Source organism: Sorex araneus, chromosome 5 (assembly GCF_027595985.1).
Source record: "Sorex araneus isolate mSorAra2 chromosome 5, mSorAra2.pri, whole genome shotgun sequence".
NCBI lineage: Eukaryota > Metazoa > Chordata > Mammalia > Eulipotyphla > Soricidae > Sorex > Sorex araneus.
In genome coordinates, this window is record NC_073306.1 from 94918978 (window position 1) to 94934328 (window position 15351).

Sequence of the window (15351 nt, forward strand, 5' to 3'; positions counted from 1 at the left end):
TTCTATTTTTGTTGGTCCATCGACTTTGGCACCCTACAAAGCTGTTCTTAACTCTGACCCCACTAGGGAATCCCCCTTATTCCCTGGGACTGCAGCTTCCTTGGGAGCCTTGGAACATTGGCAGGAAGAAGAGTCAGGGGAGAAACTGAGTTTTAGATGAGTCCTGGACAAGTGATGGCCTTTCCCGGAAAAATCACCCAGACCCAGTGGCTCTACTTGGTCCTGCCCCTGCTCCACATCCATCTCTGCCCATTCTAATACCCTCATTCCATATCAAAGAGAGAGGAGGGCCTCAGACCTCACATACCGCCCACCTGAGATCCTTCCCAGCCCCCAGCATTGCTGTGCATCCTGGAGGCCCCCAGAACCACAGAGCTTGAGTAGCCACAATATTCTCAGACCCTCACACTGACCCACAGTCCCAGAATCCCTGGAAGGGGCACCCAGGGGCCTCTTGACTGGGAGATGCCACGCCCCAAAATGAAGGAAAGGAGCAAATGCATTTACAGAAAGTTAAGTAATCTTGACATTAACCTCTAAGAAAGCACTAGTGGTGTTTTTTGAATTATATTATGGGTAATGCTGTTCAGTTCGAGGGCTATTAAATTTGGGTAAACTGTTTTAATTCCCCCTACTTTTGGTGAAAGGAACTGGGAAATCAGTACAGAAACGCATTGTGTTTTGGGTAAGAGTCTATAATTACAAGTACTAAAACTCCATTTAAGCTAGTTTAAACAAACCAGATTCTGGGTTCTATGATCATAAGAGCATTTCAATCCAAGATGCAGGCAAGGATAATGGGTTTCAGGAGAGATCGGCACCAGAAGCTGCAAACTGCACATGAACCAGAAAAGCCCAATTTACCTGCCCCACACCACCATGGGATCACATAGACCTTCATCTCTGTTCTCTGTGTGGTTCTATTCTCTCTCTCTCTCTCTCTCTCTCTCTCTCTCTCTCTCTCTCTCTCTCTCTCTCTCTCTCTCTCTCTCTCATCTCTGTTCTCCATGTGGTTCTATCTTCTCTCTCATTTTTATTCTCTGTGTGGTTCTTTCTCTGTCTCCTCCTCTCTCCTTGTCTCACTCCCTCTCTCCTCTGTACATGACTAGCCTTCATTTGATGCCCAAAGTTCCATTTCCATGCCCACAGAGAGCACTCAGCATCCCTGAATTCGAGTCATAAGTTCCTGAATGAGTCAATGGGCTTAATTGCAGTCAAGCACCCATTGCCAAGTCTCTCCAGTCATGCCAAGTGAAGATGGTCTCGGCAAAAACATCTTGGTATTAGGACAAGCAGGGAAGATGCTGAGATAAAGAGTCCCTGAGGGCAAGGAAGCAATCCTTCCTAATTTCTATTCCATGTGATCAGTCAATGTGGACAGAGCCATTTTTCATCATTTCACATGTGCACTTCTGTTCCTTTCACTTTGGTAACCCCAGAGAATTAAAAACAATCATAAGGGCCAGAGTGGACATCACAGTGAGTTGGGCATCTGACTTGCATGCAGTTGACGGGTTTACTCCCCAGCATCTTTATGGTCCTCTGAGTCCCACCAGGAGTGATCCCTGAGCACGGCCTAGGAATAATCCCTGAGAACCATCAAAAAATAAAATAAATTAATTAAAATGACCACAAGCTGGCTCTCTACTTACTGCTTATCTGATCTGAGAAAATACAATTTGTTAGTAGAACTTCCCATTGAACCCTAATATCATTTTAGAGGAGTAGCCCCCCTCCTTTCTGACTTCTGAATGAGGGTCTTTAAGTCACTAGATCCTAATCACCTATCCTCAGACACTGTGTAATAAAGGAGTGCTTTAGGACCATTTTCGTTCATGCTAAAAAATACTAATGACAATCATAATGGAAAGAGGAGGAGAGGGGCCAGAGTGTTAGTCAAGGGATTAAGGTCCTTGCCTGGCACACAGCAAGGGAACGCAGCATCTGGTCCCCTGTGCACAACCAAGAATTATCCTTGAGGGACCAAAGACACAGTACAGTGGGAAAGGTGCTTGTCTTGCACATGGCCAACCTGGGTTCCATCCCTGACATCCCTCATCCCACAAACGATTCCTGAGTGCAGAGTCAGGTGCAATCCCTGAGCATCACCTGGTGTGTCAAAAAAAAAAAAAAGGAGTGATTTCTGAGCACAGAACCATGAGGAAGCCCGAGAACTGCTGAGTATTGCCCCCCCCCCAAATAAAGAAGAATTATAGGACGAGCAGGAGGAAGAAATGGACAGAAGTTACTCTCCACTTAACCCATAGAACTTCTAGGCATGGAGTCCACATCTCAGAGCCTCAGTGGACAATGTTCTCCTCGTAAGTTAGACTCCCTGAGAGTTAGTATTAGATTACCACCCACAGTAAAGATTACTGCTCCCCCCAGTTACCCCTAGAAACACTTGGTTTGATTTCCCAAAATATTACTACTTTCATTTATACAAAATAGCTTTAATTTACATCTAATCACCTTGTTGCACAAAGATGATTATGTGTTGATTAACTTTGCTTGAAGATTAATTTCAACATTAAACTCTGGGTGCTATTTTCAGTCTTCCTCCTAAATTATTGTTTGTAGAAGATTGATTGTTTCCTTGCACTTAAAAAGAGAGGAAACCACAAGCCCCAGGACTCTAGACAGATGGTACACTGGGTCTTCTCCACGTGGCAGAGAACTGATCAGAACTGGTCCCCACATGGGGTGGGGGAGACAGCTCAGGGGCTGAAGTGTGTGTTAGAGCCCCGACTCAACCCTTGGTACTGAATGAACCCCCAAGTACAGCTGGGGGCAAGCCCTGAGCTGGGAGTGGTCCCCAAGACCCACTCAGAGTTGCTCAACAACAAACAAACAGGGCCAAAGAGTTAGTGCTTGGGTTTAGATGCTTGCCTCACAGCCTGTGGACCACACATGCTTCGAGGACCAGGCATCACCAGGAATCACTCGTGAGCACAGAGCGGGGAATAGTTCCTGAGCACCACTGGTGTGTCTTATAAAAACAAAACAATCCAAAAAGAACACTGGATATTCTTTTTAAAATGGAAAAATATATATGTGGTCTAGTTGCATTTTTTTGTTTATTGGGGGTTCCATCAAGCAGTGTTAGAGGAGTGGATATGAGGTGTCTCACATGTCAAACCCAAGGTCTCACACATGCATGTATCCTACTGGCACTTAAACTATTATCAGCCTTCTAGTTGCCTAAATAAAGAAGAGGGAGGTGAGATGATGTGTATTGATACAGTATGAGGAGTATTGGTACTAACATCAAAGTCAAGGCAATTAGTTTCTGTGGTGCCACAGGAATAGGGATGTGGGCCTGAGGAGGAGGAAATAAGCATCTGTTGAACGTATATTATTATAATAGTATTGCCAGTTTGCTTAGCAATGACAATGGGAATAAGAGAGTATCCACTGAGCTCTTCCTGAGTGGTACAACAATCATGCAATCGCCAGAATGCCCTGAAAGGATCGACATCTTCCTCCTTTGATACAGGCACCTAAAGCTCACAGATGCTAAGTCAACAGAGACTAGGCTGGTAATTCATCAGCAGCTGACATCTGAATCCAGGTCAGCTGGGCATCAAGACCCAGAGTTCTTTCTGGCTATCTCCATGGTTCTCTGGTTAAACTGCTCAGTGCACTCAGTTCTGAGTGCTCAGGCAGAGGACAGAAAGGAGAAGACTGGATTCCATAGAAACTTTATTTGAAGAAAGGGAAGGACATGGAGGCTGGGCTGCAGAGTCTCCTTGAGCAGGATGCCCTGGAAAAATGAAAAGTCTCCTGTTATAGCTTCCTCACTAGGGCATTAGTGAGCACCTTGCCCTGGGTTTAAAGCATGCAGTATGGTAAAGCAAAGGGGTGAGAAGGGCAGGATGTCTGAGACAGCTGACCTCTTCATATCCTGGTTGCATATACTGTGCCCATTCTCCTGGCATTCTCTTTGAGACTATTCTCTTTCAAATCTCACTCCACATAGTCTCCTCCTGTCTCTACCTCACTACGTCAAAACAACTCTAATCTCCAAGGATCTGTCTGTTTCCTCATTTGAGAGTCGGATAATCATACATTTTGCCTAAAAGACACAATCTTGATGATGGTTCATAGGCTCACATATCTGATGACACATTGCAAAATAACACTGGTATAAATTTGCTAGAGGCATAGAAAGTTTGCCTGTTCTTCTTTTGAAGAAAATAGGCAAGAAAATAGGTCCTCCTCTCTCCCTTCCTTCAATCTCCCATTGCTTCTCTCCTTCCCTCCTGTGCCAATCCCTTGAGTCCCTCTTTTGTTCTTCTGCTTTCTTCCCATCTTGCACCTACCCTACCCTCACCCTGACTCCTGCCTAGTCCAGGAGTGTGGGAAGTGTGTGCTTGCATGCATCATCTCAGATTCCCTGGGAAGTGGCTTTGTTACTCTGCAGACAGCAGACCTGAGTGTTTCTCACTTATGGAGCTGACTGGTCACACAACCAGCAGGGGTGAGACATGGTTGCTGAATGATGAATGACACTGTTCCCCCCGTTAGAGTACCCACTAGATATATGTGAGCAATTACCCTTTAGAGAATCATCTTCATGCTGAGCTTCAGGTACTGACTTAGGATTCTCCTAGTGAAAAAATGAGATGTCTGCCCTTGACAAGAGCGATAGCAAAGCGGGTATGGCATTTGCCTTGCATGCGGCTGACCAGGTTCGATTCCTCTGTTTCTGTCCAAGAGCCCAGCAAGCTACCGAGAGTATCTTGCCCACACACAGAGCCTGGCAAGCTACCCGTGGTGTATTCAATATGCCAAAAACAGTAAGAACAAGTCTCACAATGGAGATGTTACTGGTGCCCGCTGGAGCAAATCGATGAACAATGGGATGACAGTGCCACAGCGCTACAGTGCCCTTGACAGGGTGGATAAAGCAAAACCCCTGTGGCTGGAACATCTAGAACAGAGTCCCAGTTGTGTTCCATTTCTGCTGTGTGACCTTGGGAATGTTATTTTCCCTCTCTGAGTCTTGAGTTTCTCTTCTGTGCTAAAAGGATGGTGGTAATATCTGTTGGGGACGTATTAGAAGAGGAAATGGGTCCTTCAAACACAGTATGTTTGTGATTGATCACAAAGAGAAGTTGTGATGATTGGTTTTCCATTAGAGGCAGAGACCTAGAGCTTGGAAACTCTCCCTCCCAGGTATAACCTACAGAGAGTTCATCCAGCTTCAGGGTCGTTCATTTCTAGCCTATTCAAATGTTCATTACTTAGAAAAATAAGCACAGACGGCACTTGTGGAATTTGCTGAGCAGACATCAGCACCTGAGACCAAGCTGTGGTGAGGGGAGCATGTGGGTGAGTTCCTAGAACAGGCTGGGGTGCAGGTGTATGGGATGGGGACCCCACAGTGGCTCAGAGAGATAAGGAAGTGGAGGGAGCCAGGATCTCTGCACACAGTGATCACACCCTAAGCATACTCCACAGAGATCCCAGACCCCAATGTTTGAGCTTTTCAGAGTGTCTCCTCCTTCTCTTCACTCCAATTGCCCAGAACTTCCTTTAACCCAGTCTGGGGGAGGCAGGAGGAAGTTGGGTGGGAGCACAGACCTCCCACCTCTCGCACTGCTCAGCACTTCTCTCACCTCCTTTTCTTATCTCCAGCCATCATTCATGTCTGCGCCAAGGGAGCACACTGAAGACCAACTTGCTTCCCCTCTTGGTAATCACAGCACTCAGAGCAATCCCAGCATGAGGGCGCAATGCTGTCAAGTTGCATTCATTCATTTTGTTTTGAGGTTTTGGTTTGATTGTGCTGTGCTAGGGGGTCAAGCCCAAGGCCTTGACATGTGAGACTTTGCTCTAACCCTGAACCACAGTCCTGGTCCTCAAATAATTTTAGTTTGAAAATGAATGATGGAACTGGGCAATCATTCAAAGGACTGGCATGCCTGTATGTGAGCCTTGCATTCAGAAGTCCTGAGGTATATCCCTGACACCATATGATTACCTGAGCACTGAAACTTCTGGGCTTCACAGCCAGGCAGAGAGAGTGTCATCAGGAGTGGTCCCAGGGTCCTCTAAACATTGTTCGGAGGCCCAATAAATAAGTAGGAGTCAGATAGCACAAGGGCTAAGGCTCTTGCCTTGCATGTGACCAACCCAATTTCAATCCCCAGCAATACATATGAGGTGATCCCTAAGCACAGAGCCAGGAGTAAGCCCTGAGCACCACCAAGTGTGGCCCCAAACCCAAATTAATTCATTCATTTTGAAATATAAGGGCAATCTCTTTTCTATCTTCTTCAAACTCAATCCTTTATGCTCACAATCTTTCCTCCTCTCTTAAACATTTCCTTGCATTTAAATTTTAGCAGTACTAGGCTGGAGAAATAGTAGCAGGTAGGGCATTAGCCTTGCATGCAGCCAACCAAGGTTGGATACCCAGCATCCCATATGGTACCCCGAGCACTGCCAGGAGCGATTCTTGAGTGCAGAGCCAGGAGTAAGCCCTGAGAATTGCTGGGTGAGATACAAAAAAGCCAAAAAATAGTTAGCAGTACCAAAGTCCTACCTATAGCAGTGGTGAGTGTTATAAGCCACTGTAAGATGATAAACTGACCAGGGACTGAGATGTGATACTGAGACCCACATTCCATCCTCATCTCTGTGTCTCCAGGAAAGAAGGCTTGCAGGGGAACATCCTCCTAAAGTAAAGGCTATAGGCTTTGGGAGCAGATTGACTTTGGCATTGGGGCTTTCTGGCCCATTAGAACTGATTGGCCAATTTCCCACTCAGCTTAACTCTGCTGTTTTTAGAAATGAGGGTGGCAATGCCCATTTCACAGCACTATAAAATGAGAAATGCCCTTGGTCACTCCTGATTAAAGCCTCAGCAAAGACAGCTCTAATCTGTGAGTAGTGTTTCACAAGCTTGCGTACAGTTCAGTTTTTGTATGGGTTTGGGTTTGTTTTCTTTTGTGTTGTTTTGGGTCACCCCCAACAGTGCTCAGGGGCTACTCCTAGCTCTGTGATCAGGAGGAATCATGTGAAATACAAGGGAGTGAACTGAGAGTGGCTGCAAGGCAAGTTCCCTAAGCCCAGTACTATCTCTCCAACCCAAGTTCAGTACCTTTACAAAAAGATCTTTAAAAAAATTTGTTGTTTTCCTGGGGCTGGAGCGATAGCACAGCAGGTAGGGCATTTGCCTTGCACGCAGCTGATCCAGGTTCGATTCCTCCGTCCCTCTCAGAGAGCCCAGTAAGCTACCGAGAGTATCCCACCTGCACACAGAGACTGGCAAGCTACCCGTGGCGTATTCGATATGACAGAAACAGTAACAACAAGTCTCCCAATGGAGATGTTACTGGTGCCCAGTCGAACAAATCAATGAACAATGGAATGACAGTGCTACAGTGCTACAGTTGCTACAGTTGCTGAATGGCCAAGATCCCAGAGGCACACAAACCAATCTCGGAACTCAGTGACTTTTGGCAGATATGTATCTGGATTGTGTATTAAACTACGGTACCGTACCACCCCAGGTGGAGAGAGTCCAAGGTCCCAGACCAAGATTGCCTTTTCTGTCACTTTTTTCTTTCTCTTCCAACTGCCTTCAACTTCCCTGTGGTCAATCAGAACCATTTTCAGGGGGCAATTTGGCAATGTTTGCCTTTGAGGAATCTATCCCAAGAAAATCATCTGTTTTATTTTATTTAAAACCTGTGGCAGGCAGGTAGCTAGGGTGCCTCTGGCAATGAGTTTTCCAGGGAAGTAATAAAACCAAGATGTAATTTAAAGAAGTTGCCTTGTCACCAGTCCTAAGGTAGCCCAAAGGCACAAAGGCAAATCTCCCAAGAGCTGCAGAAAGAGGTTTGAAAACACCGAACAGCACCCTGAGAAGAGTAGACTCTTCTAGAAAGGAAAATCTTCCAGAGAAACAGAGGCCATGATAAGAGTATGAAGAACAGTGAGAGTCCTAAGCTCTTTTCCTGTGACAACACCCTGATTTAACTTTATCTTATGCAGACAAGTCCAACCAAAGCAATTTAGAAGACATCCATTTATTACCAAGTCCCAGAACCTTTCATGGCTCTCTCCCTTCTTCTTTTCTTTTTGGGTCACACCTGGCAATCTACAGGGGTTACTCCTGGCTAATTCACTCAGGAATTACTCCTGGCGGTGCCCGGGGGACCATATGGGATGCTGGGAATCGAACCCAGGTCGGCTGCGTGCAAGGTAATGCCCTACCCGCTGTGCTATCACTCCAGCCCTGGCTCTCTCCCTTCTTAAGAAGCTGTGTTCTGTCTTGAATGAGTCTCTCTCCTCTCTCCTCTCTCCTCTCTCTCTCTCCCCACCCCACCCCCATCTTCCTAAAAACTATTTCACATCACTATTTTCCTCTTCCCAAAATTATTTTCTGTGAAGGAAGATGTGGTGCTGGGAGGACTATTTTCCTACAAAGAGCAATTCCTCACTCCAAGCGAGGCCCAGGCTCACCTAGAGCTCAGCTGGTGGAGACCAGTTCTTACACCAGCAAGATCAAGAGGACCTCAGGGGCAGCCTGACAGCTGCACAGTGCACCTGATGGGACCCAAGCATCCACTCTGGTCTGGTTTCCCTAGTCCTCACTCTCCCAGGGAGGCCAAGGTGGGTGGGCAGGAAGGGGTAGCATCCCCTTTTAGGCTGGCTTCTACCTCCGTCAAATCCTTGGATAGTTATTTGGAATAAGAGCAAATGACACAACAGCCAGAGATTGAGAAAATGTTGGTATTTTTGTACATCAGAAGACCCTAAATATTTGGGAGGGATAAGTATGAAGAAAAGCACACAATGTGCTGATATTTTTGTTGTTTTAAAGTACCAATGGTGCTTTGGGGCTACTCCTGGATTGATACTTAGGGGTCCCATGGGAGAATTCCAGGATCATGCCGTGCAGGGGAACAAACCTTTGCCTCCTACATGCAAAGCTTTCACTCCAGTCCATTGAGCTCTCTGAACTCTATGCTAGAAATTTAAAAAATTCCTTTCAACCTTATTTCTACATTTTTAGTATTATGTAAATAAAGAAAAACAACAACAAAAAGTTTCAAAAATGAGATCAGTGTGTGTTAGATACATAGATGATTTTTTTATTGGTGAATCATCATGAGGGTACAGTTACAGATTTACACATTTTCGTGCTTGTTTTCCCATCATACAATGTTCGAGAACCCATCCCTCCACCAGTGCCCATTCTCCAACACCGATAAACCCAGTATCCCTCCCACCCCCCAATCCCATCCTCCCACCCCACCCCTTTTGTTCTCTCTCTCCTTTTGGGTGTTGTGGTTTGCAATAGGGGTATTGAGTGGCCATCGTGTTCAATTTATAGTCTACTTTCAGCACACATCTCCCTTCCCGAGCGGGTCCTCCAACCACATTTTACTTGGTGTTCCCCTCTTTATCTGAGCTGCCTTTTACCCCAGCATGTGAGGCCGGCTTCCAAGCCATGGAGCCAACCTCCCAGTACTTATTTCTACTATTCTGGGTGTTAGTCTCCTATTCTGTTATTTTATATTCCACAGATGAGTGCAATCTTTCTATGTCTGTCTCTCTCTTTCTGACTCATTTCACTTAACATGATACTTTCCATGTTGATCCACTTATATGAAAAGTTCATGACTTCATCTTTTCTAACAGCTGCATAGTATTCCATTGTATAGATGTGCCAAAGTTTCTTTAAACAGTCATCTGTTCTTGGGCTCTTGGGATTTTTCCAGATTCTGGCTATTGTAAACAGTGCCGCGATGAATATATAAGTGCAGATGTCATTTCGACTATACTTTTTTGCTTCTCCGGGATATGTTCCCAGAAGTGGTATTGCTGGGTCAAATGGGAGCTCAGTTTCTAATTTTTTGAGAATCCTCCCTGTTGTTTTCCAAAAGGGCTGAACCAGTTGGCATTCCCACCAGCAGTGTAGAAGGGTCCCTTTCTCCCCACATCCACGCCAACAGCGGTTACTTTTGTTCTTTTGGATGTGTGCCACTCTCTGTGGTGTGAGGTGGTATCTCATGGTTGTTTTGATCTGCATCTCCCTGATGATTAGTGATGAAGAACATTTTTTCATGTGCCTTTTGGCCATTCATATGTCTTCCTTGAGAAAGTTTCTGCTCATTTCTTTGGCCCACTTTCTGATGGGGTTGGATGTTTTCTTCTTGTAGAGTTCAACCAGTGCCTGATTAACCCTTGATATTAACCCCTTATCGATGGGTATTGAGTGAATATCCTTTCCCATTCTGTAGATTGTCTTTGTATTCTGGTCACTGTATCTTTTGCAGTGCAGAAGCTTCTTAGTTTAAAATAGTCCCATTTGTTTATCTCTGTTTCCATTTGGTTGATCCGTTGTGTGTCATCTTTGAAGATACCTTTAGCTTCAATATCGTGGAGGGTTTTACCGACCTTGTCTTCAATGTACCTTATGGATTCTGGTCTGATGTTGAGGTCTTTAATCCATTCTGATTTGACTTTTGTGCATGGTGTCAGATCAAGGTCTAAACCCGTTCTTTTGCATGTGGCTGCCCAGTTATGCCAGCACCATTTGTTAAAGAGGCTTTCCTTGCTCTCTTATCAAAGATTAGATGATCATACATTTGGGGCTCTGTGTAGGGATATTCCACCCTGCTCCATTTGTCTACAGCTCTGCCTTTGTTCCAGTACCATGCTGTTATAATTGTTACCACTTTGTAGTAAAGTTTAAGGTTGGGAAGGGTGATGCCTCCCATCATCTTTTCCCCAAGAATTGTTTTAGCTATCTGTGGGTGTTTGTTGTTCCAGGCCATAAAATCAATACCCAAAAGTCCATGGCCTTCCTATACACAAACAATGACACTTAGGAAAGGGACATGAAAAAAGCAATCCCGTTCACAACCGTGCCCCAGAAAATCAAGTACCTCAGAATCAGCTTAACTAAGGAAGCAAAGGACCTCTACAAAGAAAACTATAAAACGCTACTCCATGAAATAAAAGAGGACATGAGGAAATGGGAACATATGCCCCATGGATAGGGAGAATCAACATTGTCAAAATAGCAATACTCCTCAAAGCATTATACAGATTCAACGCCATCCCTATAAGGACACCCATGAAATTCTTCAAAGAAATGGATCAAGCAATCCTGAAATTCATATGGAACATGGATGATTTTTTTTCTTTTGTGCTTTTCAAATTTTCCACAATTGACATATATTTTTTTTAGAAGAGGGTACAAAAAGCAATAAATTACCTTCTCCCAAAGACATCACTGTCACTGTCACTGTCATCCCATTGCTCATAGATTTGCTCAAGCAGGCACCAGTAACATCTCCATTGTGAGACTTGTTGTTACTGTTTTTGGCATATCGAATATGCCACAGGTAGCTTGCAAGGCTCTGCTGTGCAGGTGGGATACTCTCAGTAGCTTGCTGGGCTCTCCTAGAGGGCAGAGGAATTGAACATGGGTTAGCTGCATGCAAGGCAAAGCCCTGCCCGCTGCACCCAAAGACATACACATATTTTTATCCAATACATACATTTTAAAGGGCAAACCTCATACCACTTTGCCTCCTGAGAAAAGTCAAATGTTTTCACCTGCTGTGAACAGATTTTATATTTTTGCTTGTTTGTTTTGGGGCCACACCTGATGGAGCTCAGGATCACTCCTAAGGACACTATGCAGAACCAGGCATGGACCCAGGGTCAGCCCCAGTCAAGGCCAAGTGCCTTCACCCCTGTCCTCTCTCTCCAACCCCTACAGAACATATTTTCATTCTTCCCGAGTTCCTCTTCCTGGCAATCAGCATTTGGAAGAACAGCATATTTTATCATGTATATGCAAATCAGAAGCCAGTCAAGATTACTTACACCCTAGATCATAACCTCCCTTCCCACCCCATTAGAATGACTGCTTATTTATTCTATTTTAAGAATATCAGAAAAATGCCAAGCCATCTTTTCCACAAAACTAATGACTTTCAACAGAGAATAGAATGTTGTGGGATTTTTTCTTAAGTAAATTCTGATTGTTTTTGTTCTGGAATCACCTAGAATCCCCTGATTTTACTACTCATGATCCTTTTCCTGGTCAGAGAATGTTTGTTTCCTCCAGTCCCACCCCCACCTCTTTCTTTGAGGTGGAAATTCATTAACAAATTCACTCCAGAACACTCTTCCTTCCTACAGTTCCCGCAGAGGTTTTCAATATCAGGCATTACAGTAAATCACCCTGTATTGTGATCAGATGAATCTAACAAGGTGCCCCCAACCGCATCCTTGCTAATGACCCAAGGAAGCCAAGGTTGGAGGAAGACGTAAATTGCCTGGGTCTGCAGGGAGCACACTCATTAACTAACGCTTGGATTAAATTACGTGCAGAGCAAATCTCTCCCTTTGCAACCAATCACAGAGGCTTCCCACCAACTGAAATGCAAACAAATCAGAGTCAAACCACAGCAGACACTTGCCAGGGCCAGAGCGTGAAACAAAAGTACACAGGGTTGCAGGAACAAAATACAAGCAGCAATTCTACCTCCAACAGCTCATGTGTTCCCCGAGGCCAGGTGGAGGGGGGCAGGGCCTCCATTCCAACCCGGACCCAAGGCCCAGAAGAACCCTGTCATCTCCTCAAAGGCCACGCTTGAGGACTGGCCCACGTCAGTCATTCCACTTTTCCTCTTCAATATTTTGTTGAAAAATGAAACCGAGTTCTCAAGTGGAAAATCTTGTGAGACTACCTCTAGTTTCCTTCTCTAACATTTGCACAGCTCTGTAAACCACCTGCCTCCTGCCCCCCACTCCCCACCCCAACATTTACCCCCCACCTCGCCTTTACATGAGCAATACCCCAAAAGGCAATGCAAACCGTTCTGGCACACACTGCTAATGGTTATGTGTAATTTCCTCTCATTCTGAGACCTTACCTTGGTTTTGAGAACCAGTGCCTGTACTTTGGGGCTTGAAAAAAACAAATATGGGGACTGGAAAGATAATCCAAGAGTTAAGGCCCCAGAACACAGCAATGCCGGTTCCATTCCCCCCGCCACCTCCCCGCAGTGCTTGGTCCCCTGAGCACCTCCTGGATTGCTCTCTGAGCACAGGGCCAGGAAAAAGCCCCCGTCCCCCAGCAAGGCCTTCATCTTGCAGTGCCAAGCTATCAGTAGCTACTTAGAACCTCAGAGCAGCCAAAACCCTTCAGGCATTTTGGATTAAACCTGTCCTGCCACTCTAAGGACATACAGTAAAGGCTCCCTAATGCAAGCCAGCCAGGAAAAGCTCCAGCAAGGGCTGCGCCAGGCCTCAAGCTCAATCTCCTGAACCCTATGGTCCCCCCTCCCACCCCACCCCGCTGTGGATGGCTCCAGTGTTCCCCACCTGCAGAGCTGGATATGGCCCCAACCACAAAATTGAGAAGCTGCAGACGGCTCCCAGCTGCCAAGGAGGCCTGGAGAAGCTGCTGGACTTTCTCAGGGGGCTCTGCAGGGCGCTCTTCCAAACTCCCCCCAAGGACCCCCGTGGTCGATCCATGCTCCCCCTTCTCTTAGGCTCAGCCCCACAAGCTGTTTGCCTCCTTCCCCAGCAACCCGGGAATGCTCTGACCAGCCAAGACATCATGTCCCCCGAGCTGATACCTCACTCACCTCCACCCTCCTCAGTGCCTGGCTCTGCTCCTTCCATTCCTTCTCTTATCATGTACCTGGGGAGGGTCTCCCTACCCCTCAAGCCCCTTCTCTCAGCGGCTAATGAAGGCAGTACCGAGACCCACAGGGTGGCTCCACGGCCCACAGGCAGTGGGAGGAGGCAACTCTGGTCAGGGAGGGTCCATGGCAGAGCCCTGTGGTGGGGATGCACGCGCAGGGCAGACGGCAGCTCTTCCTCCCCGGGAAGTGGAGGAACTCGCCCATAGGCACAGGCCATGCAAGCCAGGATGTCTCTACAGCTCTGTCCCTCCGTGAGAAAAGGAGGACCCTGATGCCCAGCAGCCTGGGAAGGACACGGCTCTTTACCTCAAGGGCTGTTCAAGTGAAGACCCCTTGTGGCAGACTCAAAACAATGCCCAGATTGCATTTAGAAAAAAAAAAGTAATTGGGGCCAGACCTATAAGTACATGAGAGAGGCACTTACCTTGCATATGGCACACCCAAGTTCAATTCCCAGCACCCCAGTGGTCCCCTGAGCCTACCAAGAGTGATCCCGGAGACCACTATGACAATGACATTTGGAAATGATCACTCTGGACAAGAACTGGGCACTGAAAATAGGTAAGAGATATGCATGATAATCTGTCAGTACCTGCATTGCAAACCATAATGCCCAAAAGGAGAGGGGAAGAGAGGGAGGAAGAGGGGAGGAAAAGGAAAACCATAGTGGCAGGTTTAGGGGGGGCAAGGGAGGTGGGCAGGAAGGAAACTGGGGGCATGGGTAGTGGGAAACATCCACTGATGAAGTGACGTGCTGGAACATTGTGTGACTGAAACTCTGAACAACTTTGCAACAGTGTATCTCACTATGATTAAATAAAAAAAAATTCATCCCTGAGTGCAGAGTCGAGAGTAAGCCCTGAGTACCACTGAGTGTGGCCCCAAAACCAAAAAGTAAGAGGGAGGCAATTTTAGGGTCCATACCCCTGCAGCAGGAGGAACAGCCCTGCCCTCAGGGCTGGTGCGCAGTCCCCCGCCTCACCCATGTGGAGAAATGTGCCCACAAAGGAAGCATGAGGTCTCCTCAGGGACACCTATGGGAAGGGGCTGAGGCCAGGAGAGCGGCTGGGCAGGGAGGTCAGTGGCCGCCTCTTGCTATAGCCGGAATGCTTGTCCTCCCTCAGGAGAGGTGGAGGCCCTTCCTTCCCCCCCCACTCCACACTGCTCCACACTGCAGTGTAGATATCTGTTTACTCAGCTCTTTGGTGGGGTGGTCAGGGCCAAACCCAGTAGTGCTCAGGCTCTGAGCTCCGGGATCACTCCTGGCAGTGCTCAGGGACCCTATGGGGTGCCGGAGATCAAACCTAAGTTGGCATATGGAAGGCAAATGCTCTACCTAATGTACAATCAACTCCTCCCAGCACTGCACCTGCTGTGAAAGCAAGTCCGCATCTGTCTTGTTTTTGTGAATAAACACAGAGTAAACATTTATCAATATTCATGACATTTTTTTATTAGTTTATTTTTAATTAGAGAGTCATCGTGAGGGTACAGTTACAGATCCTTACATCTTTGTGCTCATGTTTCCCCCATACAAAGTTCGATAACCCATCCCTTCACCAGTGCCCATTCTCCACCACCAGTAAACCCAACATCCCTCCCCCCCTCCCCAGTCCCGTCTCCCCCCACCCCACCCTGCCACTATGGCAGGGAATTCCCTTTT

The 15351-nt window shown here is 46.5% G+C and overlaps 1 protein-coding gene across 1 annotated transcript in view; it reads right to left on the reverse strand.

Annotated features, from left to right (window-relative positions):
* Positions 1 to 9289: 9289 nt before the first annotated feature.
* Positions 9290 to 15351, reverse strand: part of HIPK1 (homeodomain interacting protein kinase 1) — an 89573-nt gene continuing 83511 nt past the window's right edge. Inside the window, exon 16 of the mRNA XM_055137478.1 lies at positions 9290 to 11427. Within this exon, the coding sequence (XP_054993453.1) occupies positions 11407 to 11427 (21 nt within the window). The 3' untranslated portion in view covers positions 9290 to 11406. The remainder of the gene's footprint in view (positions 11428 to 15351) is intronic.